Raw genomic sequence first — 20,380 nt, 5'->3', positions numbered from 1 at the left:
TCTCGTATCAGTCTCCCCGTGTTCCGCTGCAGGGAACATGGGAAAGAAAATTGAGCGCCGTTGGGCGTTGCAGTCACTCGACCCGCCAGCACCACGGTGACTGTAACTATGGTGCCTAGATGTGGTTCAGTTCAAGACAAGACATTAAGTATGAAATTGTTTTTGTCGTCGTCATCTACAGGTACAAGGTATTAGGTTCTGCGTCGCACTCGGGTGTGCTCGTCTTGAGCAAGCACACACGCTTCCCGTCTTCGAAGCCTTTCATGCTCCGAGCTGAAAACTGGAGAAAAGAAAACGGATGAAATCCTACAACACCACACTGGAAACCTCGGTCTGGCACATCCCATCGCTACAACCCATTAGCCGTAAGCCCGTGAAATTATGGGCCTATTCGTTTCCCGTTTGATATCCATAATTGCAAAAGCGGCCGTGACGCTACGTGATTATGCCGCGACAGCGCGTCCGCGGACGTCGTCGGCATTCGATGCCTCCTCTTCCTCTTCTTCATCCTCGTACTCCCCGCCATTGGGATGTTGAGATGCTGGCACCCAGTCGGGGTTGTCAAGCGGTGCATCCTGGTGGGTCAGATCGACGCCTTCGCCCTGAATGCGGTTCTTGCGGCGTTGCGAAAGGGTGCGAGAACGTTGCGAGAGACTCGACTTGACTGCTGCGTTTTGTGAGACCCAGTTTGTGAGAGCGTCCTCGCAATCTTGAATGATTGCCTTGCTAGCTTCATAGCCATCGTAAGCATTGCGCGTCTCACCAGGGGTGACAGGCGTGTCGTCTACAAGCTCGAGGAGATGCTTTCCATAGCCTGCAATGATAGCAACCTTTTCGCAGTGTTCGCGAAGGGCGTCAAATTGGTACGTGAAGGCTGCCTTAAGCTTCTCACGTGTGATATTGGACAGTTGTGCCTCGGCGACTAGAGACTCTGCCTCAGCACGCACAAGCTCCTGCTCGAGGACGACGATCTTGGGGGAATTTGGCTCCTTGTACTTGAGCTGCGCGATCTGGTCGGTAATCTTCTGCTTCCCTGAAGTGTGCGTCAGCATGTTGTTCGCTTGAATACAGAACTGTGGTGGGACGTTAGTGCCGACGTACTGTCTCTGCTAGGCTGCACCGAAATCTCAATGTTGCGGATGCTCTTCATGGTGACTCTGTACTGGTCGTAGCGATCGATAAACTGATCCTCGAGTTCGCCAATCTCGTACAGCAGGACACCAAGCTTGTCCGTGACATCCGAGACGTCATCGTCACAGCTTTCACCCCACAACGACAGCTGCTGGGCGGACTCCATGCGCTCCTTGCTCACAAGCTCCATGCTGCGCATAAGGTTCTTCTCCATCTTGACCAATTGTGACAGCTTCTTGGCCAGATCGGGGCCGAATGCACCGGCCGTGCTGCGGCGGAACGTGTGGCCGATGTTGCCTTTGCCGAAGAAGCGACCATGCTTGGTAGAGGATGGGGGAGGAGGGGGGTTCTGGATCTGCGACGCCGTCGGCGCGCGAGACTGGCGCATAGAGTACGTTCGATGCATGTTCGCTTTGTGGATGTGAAGTGTTTGAGGATACTCTGTAGTGAAGGTGTGTGTTGTGAGAAAGCAGCGAGGCGGAGCTCCGGGCGGTATTTGAAGACAGGGTTGGCGGATTACGTCATTGTGCTCTGGCCAAAATCAAACCAGCGAAATTGGTTGCGGATCGCCGTCATAAGTCGGCAGCGCGTTGACGTGTTTGCGCCACTCGACGCCGCAGACGAAACATCAGACACATTCTGGAGCGCTTCCTTCTTGGTTTTTGTCTCTTGGGTCGAAGTTCTTGCACTGCACCGGGGGCAATTCTACCTGCGGTACTAACGCCGTGGACGTGGGAACAGCCCCCACAGAAGATCGATCAGCTTTGCCTTGCCGCAGGCGATACGATGGCCCCTATGCTTAAGGCCTTGAATCTGAACCTTATCTCTCTCTGTAATTCCTCTATTGGCTGGAGAGTAGGTCCTGGTCATGTTTAAACGTTTATGCGAGCAGCAGAGAACAACACTGAGTTGGCTGTGCAATGGGAATGTCAATCGTATGTTGGACTAGCTCTTGGAATGGTCTCCCGCCGCTCTTCGTATATTCAAAGGCATTCTCCGTTGCGTACTTTGGGGCAGGCAACGAATTCACTCTTATGTGCTAGTAGGACGTAATGCACACAACCATATCAAACAGTCCCGTACAACTCGAGGCTCAAATTCAGAGCACGTGTTGGGCAAGGGCCCTTGTCAAATAGCCAACAACACCAGACCGCGTCTCATCACGAAATGCTGATTTTGGTGTAGCTTGTCTTAGAATTTTTTTTCCCTGCCTTGCTGTGCATTGTCTCCTTTGGTTCAAGACCCAATGGCGTAAACAAATCCACAGCCCTTTATGTCCGGCGGCGATGACGACAGCGCGCCTCACGGCTGGCTTGCTCGTTACTAGCGGGGGCGATCTGCAGCCGAAAGCGTATGGTTTCAAGATTCGTGCTCTTGTGTAATGGCAGACTGTAAGAAAATGTTCGATAGAACTAGGTGAGGAGATGGCAAGCATGACTTCTGATCAGTTCTTCTCTGATCTGACTCTGTTAAGCTGCCCTCCTCGTATTTCCTGCTGCGTCATCTGCTTTCTCTTCCGCTTATTTCGCTGATCGAGCAACAGTCAACACAATCGAGAAGAGCTGATATAGGAGAAGATGAAGATGACGATGATGCAATAAATCCATCTCGCGATCGCTGCACCATAGCCGTCGTTTGCGACGTTGAAAATATGGTATGCACATTTGCAAGGACCATGAACTTTCATTCTGTAGAGGGCGCCTCTCCAGCTGTATATCATGGTCGAACAAATTACTTGGTCCAATTGGGCTTGCAGTATCTCTTTCGAAAGTTCATGTATTCTTTCGGGTTCACACTCCTACGCGAGTTTGCCAGCCGCTCGGCCGCTTCCATCAACGTTTGGCAAAGATGGGTTTCAGTCCGGGACGAGCCCCCAATGAGAACTTGGCCGAACATGTCTGGTGACGTACTCTTCTGTGACATCAGTCCCGTTTACGGAAGAATTGGTTTAGCGCATCATTCGCCGTCTCTTTTGGGCATAAGTACATTTCTAAACCTGGTTTTTCCCATCGAATTCGGCGATCTTAATGGTATCCCCTCGCGCAAGTTTAGCTTTAGTTCCATTTGTTCCGTGGAGTCATCTTGGTGTTACGCGCTCCCCGTTGATCCACATGCACATCATTTCAGTGCTTTCTTACGCGAAGCTGCGCGGCGGGACATACAGGCACACCCGCCGTGAACCATGATCCGATGCAGACATAGCATTTGACAGATTATGAGGCTAAACTTGCATAAGAGCTACTGGTGATATACCTCGCCGATAGCAGCATTTGTCTTAATGCTAGTGCAAGACTGAAAAGATCATCATTAGCGAAAGACCAGCAACTGCCCGCAGTTTAATGATCGGATAAGATAAGACCTCTGCACACGATGAGTTACTGACGCACGAGCAGATTAGTTACAAGCCAAAAATCTTATGCAAAACTAGACCCTCTACCACTTGACTCTTACAAGTAGGAAAAAGGTCGGAAAGTATGGAAGATTACGAGACTACGGAGATTTCAGAAATGGCTGCACCCTTTAGATCGCAGTCGTCTCTTGGCATAGGGAAAGTGGGTACTAGATTTGCATTTGCATTCCAAGCGTGATGGCAAATTGCAAACGATACTGCTAGTGACCTGGTCCGCACTCTTTTGGTAAGGCCCACGATTCACTCTCCTCTCGATCGGCCCTTTTGGAATTGAACACAGAACAGCGAGCTCAACCGTTCAGACCACGGGTCCAAACTGACGTGCGTCTTTCTGCTCGCGATCCGGAAGGATAAGTGCAACAAACGAGGTGGAAGTGACAACTGTGAGAATGCTGCATTCTGCAGGTCTCAAAACAGAGGTCTGCAGCAATCGCACCCAATAGGAAATTTGACAGACATACCCGCCGGCCATGAGCTAAGCCCGTCCGGAATAATTTGCGAGTCAGTTCCAGACAATTACCGCCCCACGAAATCTACGTTTTCGTTCTAAAGAAGAAAAAAAAGCTAGCCTGAGACTGCCAAAACCGTTCAACAGCCAACCCCTATGCTACAGGCGACGACTTCTCATTTTCTTGATCGAGTCTGGATGGGACACAAAACATGCTACTACGAATTACCTTGATCTAAACTTGTACTTTGCTGTAGTCACGTCTTTCTTCGCTGTGGTGATCAATGGGGGCCGCCAGTGCCAAAGCCCACTTGCGGTTGGCCAGTACCTGCGTCTGAACGATTCCGCCTCTTCACACTAGTCCCCTGTTTTCGAGAGAGGATTGTCACGATTCTAACGCCAGGGCACACGGGCCGCTGTTGGTATCACTCACCCCCCATTTACTTTAGGACGAAATGGGAATGGTGCGTACGCACTCGCACGGAGACAAGATCGGGCTCTTGATATCACAATAGCCGGGTTAAGGGGCCTTGTCGCTGACATGGTGGTCTGGAGTCCGTGTCTCCAGATCGTATCGAGAACGACCTTGCCTCTTCATCTACGTCGATCTTGTTTCTTAGCCCTGTACTTTCTCAACTTCAAGTCTCTTTACATCTTTGTTGGCAATCTTTGGCCGCCAAGAGCTGCAGCTGAGCTCATGACGAAAACCTTTCTGGTTCTTTTGGAGGAAATTTTGAGGGCTATTGTGTTTTTCCGTATTTGTGATCAATGCAGAAAGTTATCGGTATGAATTCCACTGGTCTTTCTCGCGAGGATGTGGAAACCGTACAGCGGTTGCGACAACTATATCCTCCTCACATTCTTGCATCTCTCTTCGACGAGGGCAACTCTGCATTGCTCACACGTAAGTCCACAAGAAAAGGTTCACTCGTTAGCCAGAATGGATACTGACTGACCTAGCTGCGCGAGAGTCGGTTTCTTCTTTTTCAAGTGGCTCTATACGGTCTTCTGTGTCGTCAAGCCCAAAGGCATATAATCGCTTTACAGGTATATCACACACGTCATCGATTACCACAATCAGCGAGCGCGTCGTTTCGTCCCTCCCCCTCGGTGTCCAGTCGTTAAGGGCACCGTCTGTCTCAACCGCGACCAGCGGACCCCTAGGTTTGTCGAGAAGCATATCCGATTACTCAATCCGGGAACACGCGCTGAACGTTAGGTCCTTTCCCCAACGAGTGGTAGCCTCAACGCCCATTTACTTCTGTGTTCACTGTGGTATCGGCTTCGAGAAACGTGCCGACTGGGAAACGCATGAGTGGATATTCCATGAACGTCAATCATTCTGGCCCTGTCCCCAGCCTGGATGTCAGGCGTTCTTCGATTCCGGGCGTGCGTTCGAAGCCCACCATCAAGCTGTGCATGGCTGTGGACGATGTGATCATGCTTCACAGGTTGTCCAGCTATTGCCCGAACGGAAGGCCTGGGCTTGTGGCTTCAAGGGTTGCAAAGAAGTGTTTCTGGACTGGAGCAAGCGGTGCAAACATGTTGCCATGCACTACGAGGATTTGGTGAAGCGGCAGGGAGACTTCCGTCAATCTCCCGAGTGGACCTACTCGACAACCATTCGCAACCTGCTTCGCCAACCTGAACTCCGAGACCAGTTCAAGAAATTCATGACAAAATGCCATGGACACTCCAAAAGTGCCTGGCCAAATCTTGAATGGCAGCCCGACAAGTGTGCTGAACTGCAGCGATGTCTCGAATACCGCGACTTTGGGCGAGGAATTCCGGATATTATTCATCTCGCCTATCGATTAGGTCATCCCATTTATTCATCGAAACAGACCATATCAAGACCGCCTACTCCTCCTTCTGCTACAATTTCACCTCCAGCTGTGTCACCGAGGAGTAGTTCGCTTCGCAGTCGTACTCGATCGCGGTCTTTGAGGTCTGCAACGTCGACCACGATACTTTCTCCGAGCTCTCCGCGTCGTTCATCTTCTGGTAACTCGAAATTATACGACGGGGTAGCCTCCGCCGAAATCAGGATCTCAGACACAGCGAGTGCGATCCTTGGCCAACCTCGGCAAGCGATTTCACCGTCCTTGAACACTCATCTAGCCGGAAACCTCAGCCCGGTACAAGCACCAAACGTAGTCTTGAGCTCGACAGAGCTGCAGCGCCCTCTGACAGCAACAAGGAAAAGGATGGTCGCACGGGAGCCAGAGGTGCGAGGGACATTGTCACATGCATTACTTGAATTTTTAAAGGAAGGTCCACCAACTGGACGTACGAAAGGTGTAACCCGACCACGTCGTGCTCCAAGAGCAATACCTATCGTTCTTGATCCGTATGGATTGGGTTTAAGCACCACGGCCGACGAAAGAGCGGAAGACCCAACGAGAATGCCATTCCAGTTGCAAGATCATTCCAACCCCTCCGTGCATGATATTGACAGACCAATATCTCCAGTAACTGAAGACGAGACAGAAGGTTATGCATCTGGAGGGCCCCTTGTTTTAGCAGTCTCTGCTGAGCAAAGTGAGCAAAGCCTACAGATGCAACAAACTATGGAGTCCAAGGCCCAACCAACTCTACCTCTAGAGAAGCCAGCAGAGAAAGAAACGAACCATAAGTCTGCGGACCCTGAAACTATCCAGGAGACTGTTTTGGAGTTTGAGGCTATGTCGTGTCATTCTCACCATAATAGTCGTAGAATTTTACCCCCAACTCCAGGACCGCCACCGTCGCAGCTTCTACCTCTTCCTCCGCCGCCAACGTTCGGGCCAGTGCCAATTAAATATCCCGACACACCTACAACTGACAGTGGAGACGTACCTCCATCACCAATGCCTCCTGGCTTCACTGATATCGCCAACTGGCCCGCGCCTCCACTTAACCAAACACCAACCAATCTATTTCACGCTCAAAATCTTGATTCTTCGCCAACAACCGAAACCTCGATCGGAATTCCTAAGATAGTTGAGCATACCATCCAACTCCCACAAATCGAGCAGCCTGAACGACCGCGAACTGCGAATTCAAGGCTGCATCCGGAAGTTGTCAAACTCAAGCTACCGCCAAAACGAGTTCGAAGCTCATCTCGCAGCCGGCCACGAGCCTTACGTTGGGCGAGTATCGGAACTGTCATAGATCCACCTGTGCCTAGCCCTGGGGTTGACTTTAGAAGCATGATCTCACAGCCTCTGGACCTTTATGAGTCTGGCTCACCGCCTGCTACGAAGACTCCAATCATCAAAGCTTGAACGAATCCTTGCTTCCCAAATTATTCTAGTTACGTCTTTCATGTGTCTATGTATGCTCTCTATGTCACCTGTATTGTGTTACGAATACAAACTGCACGCCACGATTTATACACATGTAATTTTCATTCGATGATACCCTCGAGGAGGATGGCTCGTGCTGCTAAGCGGACCAGGTTGCCTACTATGTGGTATTTCAAATGGTTTAGCGTCTCGTCATTGTATTATACAAAACACCGCGCAGCGCACTCGCTTGGCGTCAACAACAATTGTAGGCTAGGTTCGTCTATTTCCTGAACGATGTGCATCCTTGCAGCTTGCTTTTTTTCAATAACCGCAATAACTTCGAAGATTTTAGACGCCACGTTATCGTTTTGTGCTCTCGCATATGGCGGTTCTGGCGGAACGTCCACACGTGGGCTTTTAGCCACACACGGGATGTATTGGGAGGTGGAGACGGAATGTGCCGAGAGTCATCACATTTCCAGTTTTCAGAAAACGGCACAGCCTGAACGAGCCGTCCCTTCGACACGTTCGCTACTTCAAAAAGATCATGATCTGCATTCCGGACAAGGCCCACATGGTAACGTTAAAAGCCTTGTTACCCCTCCATTATCGTTGCCATCGTGGACCCAAAACTTGCTCCGCGCGGAATTGCATCCCAAGAACGTGGTTCACCTTGTGGGCCACAAGATTTGGACCCAAGCAGCAGGGACAAATTCGACACTCGTCTGTGCAGCCAGCACGGATCCAGCTTTAAGATCTTGCTACCCTCATACTGGGGTTGTCCACGTAGCCATTAGAGATGCTTTGGGACTTGTTCGGAAGAAGTGGCTCAACATCCACTTTCCTAGTCGACGGCGATTTCAAACGTTGTGATATTGCTTGAATTTACACGACAACAGGAGCTCAAGTTTGAGCAGAGCAAGCTTTGACTTTGACAACATCGTTGTTGGACCGGCTCACGTTCCGAGCCGCTTGGGAATAGTTGCTTTTTTCTCCCCCCGTTTGGCGGACAGATGAGAATGTGGCAGCTCTTTCGTCCGCATGTGCCGTTTCACTAAATAGCTCAGGAAGGTTGAAAGAAGAGCTGGACCCGCGCCTCAGAAAGCCATGGTGCTGATCCCTGAGGTCGCTCCCGCTTGCTCAGGCCCAGATTGTCGTTAGTCGCTGCAGCAGATCCGCATTGGGATGAACGTCTACTAAAGAGGGATGATGAAGCTCGAGCCACCATCATGTGTGCACGGGGCTTCAAACGGGCCGGGGTGGTCATACTTGCACAAGAACTTGTACACTTCAGGAACAGCCGAGCCAACGACCTCGGTTTGCTGCACTGTGACGAAAGACAGCCATATGGAGTGATATTACACTTCATGCTAAGGTTTGTTTTTTTTTTTTTCCTTGCGTCGCAACCGCGCAAAAAGCCGCTAAATCTGAAGCCACCGTTGTTGGCAGTTCACTTGAGCGCTGTAAGGAGTCAAACGGACTGCCGGAACAAAGATGCCTTATGATACAATTCGGAGAGGTGCGTCGTCATAGGAGCTTGAGCACTCAGCTGCGCACAGCATTCGTTGCGAAGGTTCACGGACTTCGCTCTGGATACCGTGCCTGCTACTGCAAATGTGGAAGACGCGCAGCTCGTGCTGACTAGGTGGATTTGATCAGGCGTTAAGCGACCCAACCCATTGGGGACCGCCATCTTCGTCGGCCTCCGCTCCTTCGATCCTTTTATCCAGTATAATATTTTAGCCAATGGGTTGGGATCTGGGTTGCTAGCCAAGGTCGGCTTGGAGCAACTGCCAGCGGGCCTGGCTACCAATACCGGTACGATCATCGACAAGCTCGGTCTGTCTCCGTACAGACTGATCTTGCTCTCGATGTCTGTGGGTAGCGCGTTGAAGCATATCTTCTGGCTTCTTACTGTCTCCGAAGAGGGATTCGAACCAAAGTCCGCGATTGCCGTAGGTCTTTACAACACTTTCTGCAACTCAATCAATGATTTGTTGTTCACATCCTCGATCGCGTCCGCTTCCTTGGCAAGTGGACAGTCCTTCCCACAGTGGCCTTTGATAGTTGGTAGCCTGTCCTATGTCATCGGAATTACTACAGAGACCGTAGCCGAGTTGCAGCGCAAGAGGTTTAAGAAGAACAATCCAGGGAAGCCATACACCGGTGGACTGTGGAGTTTGGCAAGACATATTAACTACACTGGTTATGCTCTCTGGAGAGCAGGATATACATGTGCTGGCGGCGGATTCGGCGCCGGCTTGGTCATGTTGATTTTCACCTTGGTTGATTTTGATCGTAGGAGTATTGTGACACTTGATAAGTACTGTACAGACAGAGTACGTTCTTTGGTCACAACGCATTGCTCTGGCAAACTTGCTAACCTCGGGTCAGTACGGAGCGCAGTGGGAGGACTTCAAGAAAAAGACTCCTTACAAGCTGATACCTTACGTTTATTGAATATTCTGTGGCTCAGAAAATTATCGCAACGGTTATCCGGCATTCGCGAGCGCGATGATCTGTAGAACCACCTGTTTTGCACGCTCAACTCTCCTCAATGACAAGTTCCCAAAACGAATATAATCCACAACTGCTCTGCATTGTGCTGTAGTAATGCCACGGATCAGAGGTAAAACATGAACTTCACGCACTATTCCTTGATCTGGAATCCGCAACCAATTCATGCAATTTTACAGTGAATACATTTACGCCCACATAGATGAAGAAGTAGTTGGATACAATTGCATCATGCAGCATGCCTTTTTTTGGATAATGCCTCGAGATGCCACTTATTTTATGAAACAAAACGTGTGGGCGGCATTCGCTCGTCATGTCCAGATTATGTCGCCTTATGCACCCCAGAACGGTAATGACCGGCGACCAAGAAAGCCAACTCTAAAGCCTGTTTTTCATTCAATCTGGGATCGCAGTACGTCGTATAATTTATGCTCAAATCCTCCTCTTCCAAGCCTTCGCTTCCGCCCACGCATTCTGTCACAGCATCACCCGTCAGCTCCAGATGCACACCTCCAAGGTAGGAGCCATGTTCTGCATGTATTTTGAGCGCACTGGACAATTCTTTGAAGATGGACGAGAAGCGTCGGGTCTTGATCTTGGCACTTGTGCTGACAGTGTTACTGCGACTGGATATCAGCAAAATGCGTGAGGTGACAGGGTTGCCAAAAAAACCTACCCATGCATGGGATCGCATTGCCAAATAACAGTATGTCCACTCTTCTTCACGGCTTCGATGTGCGGGCCAAGCATCTTCTCGACCTTGTCTTCCCCATAGCGCGTGATGAGAGTGACTTTGCCGATTTCCTTTGATGGATTCACGATGTCCAGTAACTCGATAAGCTCTTCGTTTTTCATGGAAGGACCGACCTTGATGCCGATGGGATTCTCAAGGCCGCGGAAGTATTCGACGTGACCACCGTCGATCTGTCTTGTTCGGTCACCAATCCACAGGAAATGTGCTCCGGTGTTGTACCAGCCTTGCCCTTCATGTGTAGGATGATTGTAAGGGTGTCTCAGAAATCTTGTCAGGGCCTCTTCATATTCCAGGACCAGACCTTCGTGACTTGTGAAGAGATCAACCGTGTGTAATGGGCCCGCTGTGTCCGCCCCAACGGTCTTCATAAAGCGTAGCGAATCCGTGATGCTGCTGACGATGCTCTGATACTTCTGTTGGAGTTCCTCATCGCGAACGTGGCCCAGGCCCCAATCTAGCGGATTGTGCAGATCGGCTATGCCGCTCGAAATCTGCGCTCGAACATAATTCGATGTGGCTGCGGAATGGAAATATGCTTGTAAAAGGCGACCAGGGTCAACGGCACGATCCTCCATGGGAAAGCCGTTTAATATGTCGCCTCTGAACGACGGTACTTGTTTTCCGTCAATAGTTTCTGTGGGTGAGGACCTTGGCTTTGCATATTGCCCTGCCATCCTCGCAATGCGAACGACTGGCTTGTTAGAGCCCCAAATCAACACCAATGACATCTGCAGAAGAAGCTTGATCTTCGCATCAATTGGTTCGTCGGCGCAGTATGAGAACAGCTCAGCACAGTCCCCGCCCTGAAGCAAGAAAGCCTTCCCAAGTGCTACATCTCGTAAAGCGGATTTCAGCTTTTGAATCTCATGAGGGGTGACAATGGGTGGTAGAGTCTTTAGCTTTGCTATTGCTTTGTCTGCTGATTTCCTATCATCGTATACAACCTCCTGTTTTATGGGTTTTGATCGCCAAGCTAGTCAACGTTATTACAACGAAGGTTGTAGTAAACAGAAGGAAACCTACAACTCGGTGACCAATCATTTGATTTGTGAACGCCGTTGCTGCCAGTTTCATGCGACAACATGGAAGACATTTTGACTTACTTCGTCCGCAATTATGTTGGTTGAATGTGTTCAATTGATATAGTCGAAATTTGAAGAGGACCGACCCTTGTAGTATGCCTCGAGACTAGCTGCAGGAACACTTAAGAATCCTGTTGTGACCGGCCTGCAGCGTGGACTGGCCCTTAGCAATTCTCCTGGCTCTTGATTGTTTCCGAAGCGTCAATTGCACAATTGAGTCTTGAACTGATCGTGAGTCACAGATTGCGATGTGGCGGTCAGGAATAATTCCCTCGCCATCAAAAGAAGTTTAGCTCAGCCAATCGCGAGCGTCTCCACATTCATTCTCCAGCCCACTGCCATCCACTTCCAAACTGCAACGCTGCAAACCCTTTCTATCCTATCGAACAGGATATAAGCCATGGCCGAAGAACCCCAACCGCCGAGCGTCCATGAGGGCGCCGATGCGGCCAAAGCTAGCGCCGCCCTCAGTTCTCTAGATCGCAACGATGATGATGCCGAAACGTCGAATAAGAGTGCGGACGCCGAGGCTTTAGGCAAGGCAATGCAGAATCTGGATGTGAAAGAGAATGCGCCAGAGAAGAAGGAGCCACCCAAAAAAGTCAAAATCGATGCTGAAGATGTGAAGCTTCTTGTAAGATTGTGGACACAAACTTGTCAGGCGCATATAGAATGCTGACAGAGAACTAGATGCAGGAACTCGAGGTCAGCAAAGTCAAGGCCACAGAGATGTTGAGAAATCACGAAGGAGATGCTGTGAAGGCGATGACAGCCTATATCACAACGCCTGTGTGAGAGCATCGCCGCATTGGAATGCGAGGAGAAGAACGTCTGGCAGACGGGACATTTTGAAAGGAGCATAGTCTCGAGTATGAATTGGCATACTTGCAGACAAGAGAACCGCAGCTCCTTGGCCGCAGGGATCACAAGTACGCCGCTACGGTCCTTGTCTCTAACCTAACGAACTGGGATATACCAGCCCTCGTAAAAATACTCTGGGCGAGTCACGGATGGTACGCATATGCAGATTGCTGAATAGAGACATGTATTACATCGACCTTACAAGAAGAGATTACGTACTTCTCAGCAGCAGCATCAGAGAATGAGTGATTCGGCAAATGAAGCAAACCGCGCATCTAACGCCTGGGTATCAACCGTTCCAATCTGACAGATCAATTCTCGCATCCCTTCAAAGTCTGATTTGATTCTTCTTCATCGGACTTGCCTGCCTCTTCGGACTGCCCAAGTCAAATGCTCTTTTTGCAGGGCTTGGCACACCAAGCTGCGGCCGCTGACGAGTAGGATCAGAAAGACGCCTGGATTTAGACGCGAGTAGCGGATTCCTTATCGGAGTCGCCATGATCATGGATCTGTTGAACTGTTTCGGCGGACAAGTCTTTTGTACAAGCGGTGTAGCCTCGCTAATGGGACTAAGGTTTTCCTTGTCCTCGATTGGACCTACGCCCACGGATGGAGGAGGCATGGGGGTCTGTGTAGCAGCAAGGAATGAGGGTGTTTTGATTAGGAGACTGGAGGACAGCGTGCCTAGCGGCTCTCTTTGCATGACTGGGGTATCTGGCAGAGCCCATTTAGGGGGCGGAACAGCCGGTGTATGCGAGACGGGTGCCGCTGACCGTGCAGTCATAGGTGTGTTCAGAGCGCTCCTATTCGGCCTCGGCGTGTGTCCGGGCACATGCGTGAGATCTACCAGATAACGAGGTTGGTTCTCTGGAATGCGAAGAGACTCTCTTTCACAACTATTGCTCGGGTCAGTCTCATCTTGTACGGATTTCGAAGGGTTACGTACTCAAGCAGCCATCCCAAGCTCACGCAAAATACCTCACCGTTACTTGCCAGCACCTTCTCCAAAGTACGCATTTCACCATTCATGAAGAGCACATGTGTGATGCCCATGTTGTTATGCGACCATTCTTGAACCCATTGCCCGCCGAGCTCCTCAATCAATCCAACAAAGAGGCTGTTGTAGTTGACGCCAGTAATACTGTTGATATCCAAGAAGAATACACATCCTTCTAGTATACCGCGCGTTTTCGGTGGAGTCTTTTCCAGAACCTGCGCTGGACGTGGCGGAGTCTTGTGCCAGCTCACTTTTTTCGGCGACATGTTCGGGCGCTTCGCGGGTGATCGTAAAGATGACTTTGTTGGGGAAGGTGGGCTCCCTGACGCGGAGCTCTGCGATCTCTGAGGTGATCCCAGCGATGGCATTGATATTGAGGTTCGCAAACGCTTTATGGATGTGGCTTCATCGGTCGCATCTGCATGAGGTCGTTTTGGAGTCCCAGCAGAGCTCTCACTGCCAGAAGATCTGGGTCGCACAGGGGAACCAATATTAGGCGCGAAATCCTTTACTGACGTGTTGAGACGCACCGGCGGGAGGCTAGTCATCGTCGGCCTTTCCGCTTCTTGCGGCGGAGCAGACAGTAGTTTTGTTGGAGAGGAGAGTAACGCGCCTGACACCACAGGCTTGCGAACTGATCCAAGTCCCTCCGCGGATGACAATAGAGACATCTTGAATGGCGAAACAGGCTGTGTTGATGAAGATGCAGGTCGCGGTAGTTTTGTAGGACTCAGTGGTGCATTTTTTTCCGTATTCTGAACCTCTTCAGACTGCACCACCTCTCTGCCAGCTTCGTTTTCGCTGTCCAGTGACTGTTCTTCCGAGTCATTCTTTCCCGTTTCTTCCGCGTTAGGATTTTTATCTTGAACTTGGCTTTCGACGGCCGTTGACCTTGTCAATTTCGCAGTCCTCCCTCCCGTTACATTTCTTTTAGTCACTGCAGTCCTTGGAGCAGGCTTGGATGTTGCCTTTGCTGTCGATGCCTTGGTAGCTCCTGTTCCTGCAGCGGTCCTCCTTGGTGCTGTTGTCTTCGGCGCTGCAGGTTTCGACGTCGATGGCTTTGCTGTTGCTGCTCTCAAGGAAGCTGTGCGAGAAGCTGGGGCTTTGGGTTCCGTATCTTTCGTGGCTGCCTTCGATTTTGCTGCCGATTTCGCCGTCTTCGTTGTCCTTGCAGGTTTTGCCAATTCCTCGACAGGATCCTCCTTCTTTGCACGGCCGCGACGAGCGGGAGCCTTGCTGAGCACACTGGGCTTGAGAGGCGATTCTGGAGGTGTCGATTTTGTTTGCGCACGCTGCGCACGTGTTAGAACCATGATTGTAAGTTTTGCTATTGATAGAAATATGCTGTTGGATCTGTCGATGCTCTTGTATTGCCTTCTGTTTGTTGAGCTTGCTTGGCACGCCGGTTGCTGGGACAACGGCTGTGGGACCTATTCCCCCGTACTCCCACTACTTCAACACTCAAATAGCTTGGCGGCTGTTACTTGGTTACCCAATATGGTGCGAATAGAGCCAAGAAGCTTTCATACTTCTAACAGTATGAGCCATGAAATGTATGAGCTGTGATCAATCCAGTAGTGCTTTTATGATTACGCAAAGTTCAATCATTGCCTTTGCCACTTTAAACAATCACATCTTAACGTACGCAGCGTTCCAAACCGTAGTCTAGTCATTGCAAAGAGAGCATATTCCCGAATCGAATGGCTATATTATGCCTTGTCAAAAAACCGATCGATAGTCGACCAATATTAATTATATACAGCGTACGCCTTCTCCGTTAACGCAAGTGTCTCTAGGTTCCGAGGTAGCCTGTTCTCGCCCTTGTCATACGGGACACCAGCTTGCTTCCGTGCCAGATCGTTGATCCATGCTCCTCCGGGTTTGACATCGTCACCCTTTGTGAGCGAATCAGCGAGGTACATCCACGCCAGAGCGTTACCAACCGTTCCGACCTCGTCGCTTACGCTCTCAGCTGCCAACCGGCTCATTCTCGCGTACAAGTCGGCATCAGTTAGTAGGTCGTTCAAGTACTTAGCTACAGCATTGTGATCGCCAACTTCAACAATGTAACCTCCCTTTCCGTGTTGTACTTGCAGGGGAATGCCGCCAGCATTAGTTGCAATGACGGGTATTCCCTTGTGCAAAGCCTCCGAAACCTTCACTTCAAAACCCTCGCGGGTGGAAAGTTGAAGCGCAACTTTCGCGTGACTGAGAAGCGCGTTGAGGATCTGATCTGCTGGACCTACGCGTTGAAGAACCACATCGTCTGCAATATCCGCATACTTTGTCTCAAGTAACTGCAGAGTCTGATCAAAGATTCGAGAGCCATCCGGGTCGTCCACGGAACTATGTCCTGCGAGGACTAATTGCGGTATGTCTCTGGTGCAAACGTCTTTGAAATATGTTCTGCGTAGCACAGCATATGATGCTAGAACATCGGGGATGCCTTTTGACGGATCAAACCGTGCAATCTGCACAATATAGTTGCGATTTGGATAATCCAGTAGTCGCATGTGCTGTCGAAATGATGCCGCATTGAACTCATGGATATAGTGCCTAGCATCAAATTCAGACAGCGGTTTATTCAGGCCATCCAGCCAATCCGTTGTTGCTGGTAGCCATCCAACCTTCTGAAAGTCGACTCCATTTGGCACAAACTGCCGCACGGGGTGACTGATGAAGATATCTGCGTGCTTTACTCTATCCCACAGCCACTGCCAGACCTCTGACGTAGGTGTTCCAGGCTGGTCAGCCAAATCGCTTCGAATCTGAATATGCGACCGAAATATGACAGGACGACTAGGGTCCATGTGCTTCGCTATTGGCACGAGATCAGGCATTTGAGGGTCATCAACAATGACAATGTCTGCGCCCCCGTCTGCTCGCGCAGACAATGGACCACCGGCTGGGCTCCATTTCTGGATCGAGTTCGCTTCAATCCATTCTCTGATGAGCCTCTGTTGCGCCTCGGTGAATCGCTCATCCGGATCTGCCACGCCTTGCAAAATATTGTGGTTTGTCTTGGTGATGCGGAAGATCTCCGGACTAGGCTTCGGCACGTACCATTTGCAATTCACTCCTATGGAGCGGAAAAATCGAACGAGAGCATGACGCATAAGAGCCACACCTCCTCCTTGTGGTGTCGCGCTGAAAAAGGCGATTTTGACGTTTCGCTGCTGAAGAGATGACGCAAAGTGCATCGCTGCCCTCCACGTATTAGAGCTCACGGTCTTCTCGTATTGCTCTTTGGTAGTCAGATGTGCTTTGTAACTCGCATCAACTTCAACTTCACCTCGATATCCGACCTGGATTCGAGGTTGACATGTTGGACCAAAAAATCTGCTGAAGAGTTAGAAGCGATAACTTGAACAAATAGTTAAATAATTACCCTACGCAGCGACGTGCGACCGCATCGGCGTGTTCATCAATTGTTTCCATCACATTCAGCGACTTCGTAGTGCGCTCCAGAACAAAAGGCACAATATCGAGTTCGCTCCATAGCAGAGAGGGAAGTCTGGGGCATAGTACCGATAGCGATGTGCTGATACCAGCGCCAACGATCTTGTAATAATGTTTCTGCTTGAAATCACGAAGCTCATCGATGCACTTGTTCTCGATCTCTTGTGCAAGATTGTCAGACAAATGGTCACCATCAGGATAGCTATACCCATCCTGAAGTTCGCCGACAGTTTTCACTGCGAAGTCAATTGAATATGTTCCGTCATGGGCGGCAAAGCCAATCTGAACCTGACCATTAGCTTGAACAGCCGAGGCAAGGCCGATCCATAAACACTGTGAATGATTTTAAGTATGTTCACCGCCATCCATGTCAAGCAAAGGTACGCACTGTAAGATTATGTGCGCCGTAGTCCTTGCTACCACTCTCTGAACTCTGTAGCCTTTCCAGATGCTTCTCAGAATGCTCTACGCTCCAGTCGTGCAGCGTTCCGCAATGTTGCAGCTCGACCATCTTGCTGGATTTGGCTAAAATTTCTGTGTCGCAAATACGGTTCGTAGAATTGAGAAATACGACATGCATCCAATGACTTTCGGGCGGATGTTACCAAGACTTGATATATCGGGAGCTTCGGATGGGTTTCCACGAATTTCTGTGGTCGGAATGACGACGACGTGACACAGCCTCGAGGGACTTTGCCAATCTTGACGTTGCAGCATCTCCCGCTACATTGCTAATGGACAATCATTTAAAACGTTGCCTCGTACTCAGACACATGGCGTGAGGATACAGCAAATTTATTTAAAATGAAGGCACTTATCGAGAGAGTTAACGCGCCTGAGAGAGATTCACATCTGGTTACTCGGTAGGACGTCATCACTACCCATGTTTAGATTCTATGCACCGTTCGATGTTAAGCATTCTTATGCAGTTGTCAACTATCGATAGTCAGTACTTGTCCCAAAGCCGCAAACTTCAATCCAGCCTTTGCAATTTTTTTTTTTTTTTTTTTTTTCAGTGCGAAGTTGCTGGGTTGCCGCAATCGGTCAGCTGAACTGGGTCGTACGTTGTCGAACATTCAAAAAGCCCCACGTCATGAAAACTTGTAAGTCTAAGAATTGTTCAACGGGAAGCAAGTATGTCGTGAAGACGGCCATAGGGACTTGTATCCTCTCTTCATTATTATTGAGAGCTGCCCACAGACTGGATCTGCAATAAAATTGGGGCATTAGGCAACAGGATGGGCGCGTTGCCACCAGAATTCTACACTATAAATTCGCACTCCGGATTGACCATTCGATAGGTTAAAGTCTTTCCTTCTCATCAGCCGCATAGATTTCAGTCTTGGTTATTTTTAAATTAGGAAAAAATATTGCAGGTCAGTGATCTTTGTTTACTGGCATTGGCAAAATTGTATAATAGGTGTCGTTGGGAACGGTCTAAGATCACGGAACCAGGATTTTTGGCAAGCCCCTCATGAAGACAAACCAAAATCAAGAAGATGGATTTCTATAGGATATCCCGAATGTTGAAGTCCTCCGCGGCAGGTGGGAACGTAACTGAGCTCGGTCTCGGCCCTGGCGTCTTGGACGCAATCGTGCCTGGGTACAGCGTAATTTCTAGGTTTCTTTCACAGGCCTTGGGCTTCGATGCTGGTTCAATTGTCTCGACTGGCCTTCTCTTATTCGCAATCGCGAAATCGTGGCAATATGTATCTAGAACACTATGGTTCTTGATTACAGAATATGCATCATCTCTGGTCTATATCGAAGAACATGACGAACTATTTAAAAGCGTTCTCGATTGGATAGCTAGCCAACCTGTCGGACTTAAGGCAACTCGACTGAAAGCAGTCACAAAGCAGGGTTCAAGTCCAGAAGAGGATAAAACGGATGAGCATGATCTCAGCGATGGTAAATTATTCCACTTTGGCAAATGGGCTGCTAAAGTACCGCCCAAAGTATGCTGATGGAGTTTCAACACGGGATGTTGCTGACAACATGACAGTACGAGCCATACTACGGATCGTACGTATTCACGTACAAATATCATCTCTTCATCTTCGAGCGAGGAAGAAGAGAACGAGCGACGGCGACACCATGGCGTCAGACATCAATGGATGAGCAGCACATCCAGATTCGAACGCTTGGCTGGTCCACAGCACCGCTTAAAGATCTTTTAGCTCATATCAAACACTGGGCGCGAGAACGTGAGCACGACATCACAGTAATAAAACGTCCGCAATCAAAGGACACTAGGCGTCGAGAAGGAGCGTGGACCCGGATCACCTCGCGGCCCAGTCGACCGATGGATACTGTTGTGCTTGATATTGAACAAAAGAGGAAACTCATTGACGATGTGAATGAGTATCTCTCACCCACAAGCCCGCAGTGGTATGCTTCAAGAGGAATCCCGCTACGTCGCGGGTATTTATTTCATGGGCCACCTGGTACTGGCAAATCATCGCTGTGCTTCGCACTAGCCGGTCTTTTCGGTCGTACGTACTTCTTTACTGCAGTTCTTGTTTCGTATTAACATGTACGCAGTGGACATCTACGTCATTTCCTTGCTGGAACCGACTCTAACAGAAAGTGATCTCCAACAGCTGTTCAATAATCTGCCGAAGCGTTGCATCGTTCTGTTGGAGGACATCGATTCTGCAGGACTAACACGGGAAGATCCCTCAACGGATAGTAAGTCTGACGGTGAAATTGGCCCTAGAAAAAACAACGCGCGCCGAGGGGGCATGTGGAGGGCTGGCACTGAACCTGATCCGACGACAAATGGAATATCTCTTAGCGGCCTCCTCAATGCTATCGACGGTGTAGCATCTCATGAAGGTCGCGTCTTGATCATGACGAGCAACTTTCCCGAGAAGCTTGACCCTGCATTGATCCGGCCAGGGCGAATAGATATGCAGGTGAAGTTCACGTTGGCCACAAAGCTGCAAATTAAAGAAATCTTTATCAGAATGTACAGCTCTGAACCGAAGCGGTTTGGAGAAGAAGAAGGGAACGGAAACCAAGGCATGGTAGAAAGCAACACGGTGAGCAGGAAGGAAACATTCACGAGGGAAGAGCTTCTGCCACTTGCTGAGGCATTCGCTGGTCATGTACCAGAAATGACATTTTCTCCTGCTGAGGTGCAGAACTTTCTTATCACAAGAAAGAAGAACCCAATGAAAGCTTTGGAGGAGGTTGAGGTGTGGAAAAATGAGCTAAAAGCAACAAAAGACCTAAAAACAGGAGGCACAAACTAATAGCGAAGGCTAGACTGCAAAAACATACGTTTCTCTGTTGGAAGCGATAATCAAATTCAGGATGGGTACAAATATCCAAGTTGATTATTGGCATGAAGGGAAAAGACTTGTTCTGATTTACATAAACGTTCAGACATGGGCAAGCCATGTATGTTTGGTATCAAAAGAATAAACTGTTATCCTGATCCACCTGTC

At 49.6% G+C, this 20,380-nt stretch overlaps 7 protein-coding genes across 9 annotated transcripts; 4 read left to right on the top strand and 3 right to left on the bottom strand.

The window, feature by feature from the left end:
• Positions 1-130: 130 nt before the first annotated feature.
• PV09_02261 (sphingolipid long chain base-responsive protein LSP1) lies at positions 131-1,715 on the bottom strand. Its single transcript, XM_016355273.1, has 2 exons — positions 1,102-1,715; positions 131-1,033 (listed from the first exon to the last, which is right to left on the bottom strand). Exons 1-2 carry the CDS (start codon positions 1,535-1,537, stop codon positions 444-446), a joined length of 1,026 nt encoding a protein of 341 aa, XP_016217289.1. The 5' UTR covers positions 1,538-1,715; the 3' UTR covers positions 131-443.
• A 2,480-nt stretch (positions 1,716-4,195) lies between these two features.
• Positions 4,196-7,545, top strand: PV09_02260 (uncharacterized protein). Its single transcript, XM_016355272.1, has 2 exons — positions 4,196-4,893; positions 4,950-7,545. Exons 1-2 carry the CDS (start codon positions 4,758-4,760, stop codon positions 7,253-7,255), a joined length of 2,442 nt encoding a protein of 813 aa, XP_016217288.1. The 5' UTR covers positions 4,196-4,757; the 3' UTR covers positions 7,256-7,545.
• Positions 7,546-8,557: 1,012 nt separating this feature from the next.
• On the top strand, positions 8,558-10,026 carry PV09_02259. Of its 2 annotated transcripts, XM_016355271.1 has the most exons (4): positions 8,558-8,633; positions 8,708-8,777; positions 8,918-9,597; positions 9,653-10,026. In XM_016355271.1, the coding sequence occupies exons 2-4, from the start codon at positions 8,753-8,755 to the stop codon at positions 9,716-9,718; spliced, it is 771 nt and encodes a 256-aa protein (XP_016217287.1). In that variant the 5' UTR covers positions 8,558-8,633; positions 8,708-8,752; the 3' UTR covers positions 9,719-10,026. The 2 variants fall into 2 exon arrangements, with proteins under 2 accessions (XP_016217287.1, XP_016217286.1); XM_016355270.1 differs by having other exon boundaries at positions 8,558-8,777.
• Positions 9,800-11,859, bottom strand: PV09_02258 (3-deoxy-7-phosphoheptulonate synthase). Its single transcript, XM_016355269.1, has 3 exons — positions 11,553-11,859; positions 10,452-11,502; positions 9,800-10,395 (listed from the first exon to the last, which is right to left on the bottom strand). Exons 1-3 carry the CDS (start codon positions 11,620-11,622, stop codon positions 10,098-10,100), a joined length of 1,419 nt encoding a protein of 472 aa, XP_016217285.1. The 5' UTR covers positions 11,623-11,859; the 3' UTR covers positions 9,800-10,097.
• Positions 11,860-12,969: 1,110 nt separating this feature from the next.
• Positions 12,970-13,326, top strand: PV09_02257 (uncharacterized protein; the record flags this gene model as incomplete). Its single annotated transcript, XM_016355268.1, has 1 exon — positions 12,970-13,326. The coding sequence occupies one exon, from the start codon at positions 12,970-12,972 to the stop codon at positions 13,324-13,326; it is 357 nt and encodes a 118-aa protein (XP_016217284.1).
• A 1,800-nt stretch (positions 13,327-15,126) lies between these two features.
• On the bottom strand, positions 15,127-17,939 carry PV09_02256 (uncharacterized protein). The gene is made up of 3 exons (XM_016355267.1): positions 17,317-17,939; positions 16,858-17,261; positions 15,127-16,808 (listed from the first exon to the last, which is right to left on the bottom strand). The coding sequence occupies exons 1-3, from the start codon at positions 17,506-17,508 to the stop codon at positions 15,218-15,220; spliced, it is 2,187 nt and encodes a 728-aa protein (XP_016217283.1). The 5' UTR covers positions 17,509-17,939; the 3' UTR covers positions 15,127-15,217.
• PV09_02255 lies at positions 17,931-20,370 on the top strand. 2 transcript variants are annotated; one of them, XM_016355266.1, is made up of 4 exons: positions 17,931-18,031; positions 18,230-18,886; positions 18,934-19,423; positions 19,473-20,370. In XM_016355266.1, exons 2-4 carry the CDS (start codon positions 18,428-18,430, stop codon positions 20,183-20,185), a joined length of 1,662 nt encoding a protein of 553 aa, XP_016217282.1. In that variant the 5' UTR covers positions 17,931-18,031; positions 18,230-18,427; the 3' UTR covers positions 20,186-20,370. The 2 variants fall into 2 exon arrangements, with proteins under 2 accessions (XP_016217282.1, XP_016217281.1); XM_016355265.1 differs by having other exon boundaries at positions 17,931-18,886.
• Positions 20,371-20,380: the final 10 nt, after the last annotated feature.

The sequence above is a fragment of the Verruconis gallopava genome, assembly GCF_000836295.1.
Source record: "Verruconis gallopava strain CBS 43764 unplaced genomic scaffold supercont1.5, whole genome shotgun sequence".
NCBI classification, from domain to species: Eukaryota; Fungi; Ascomycota; class Dothideomycetes; order Venturiales; family Sympoventuriaceae; genus Verruconis; species Verruconis gallopava.
Note: the sequence above shows the minus strand (reverse complement) of the source record. Positions and strands in the feature narration are given on the sequence as shown.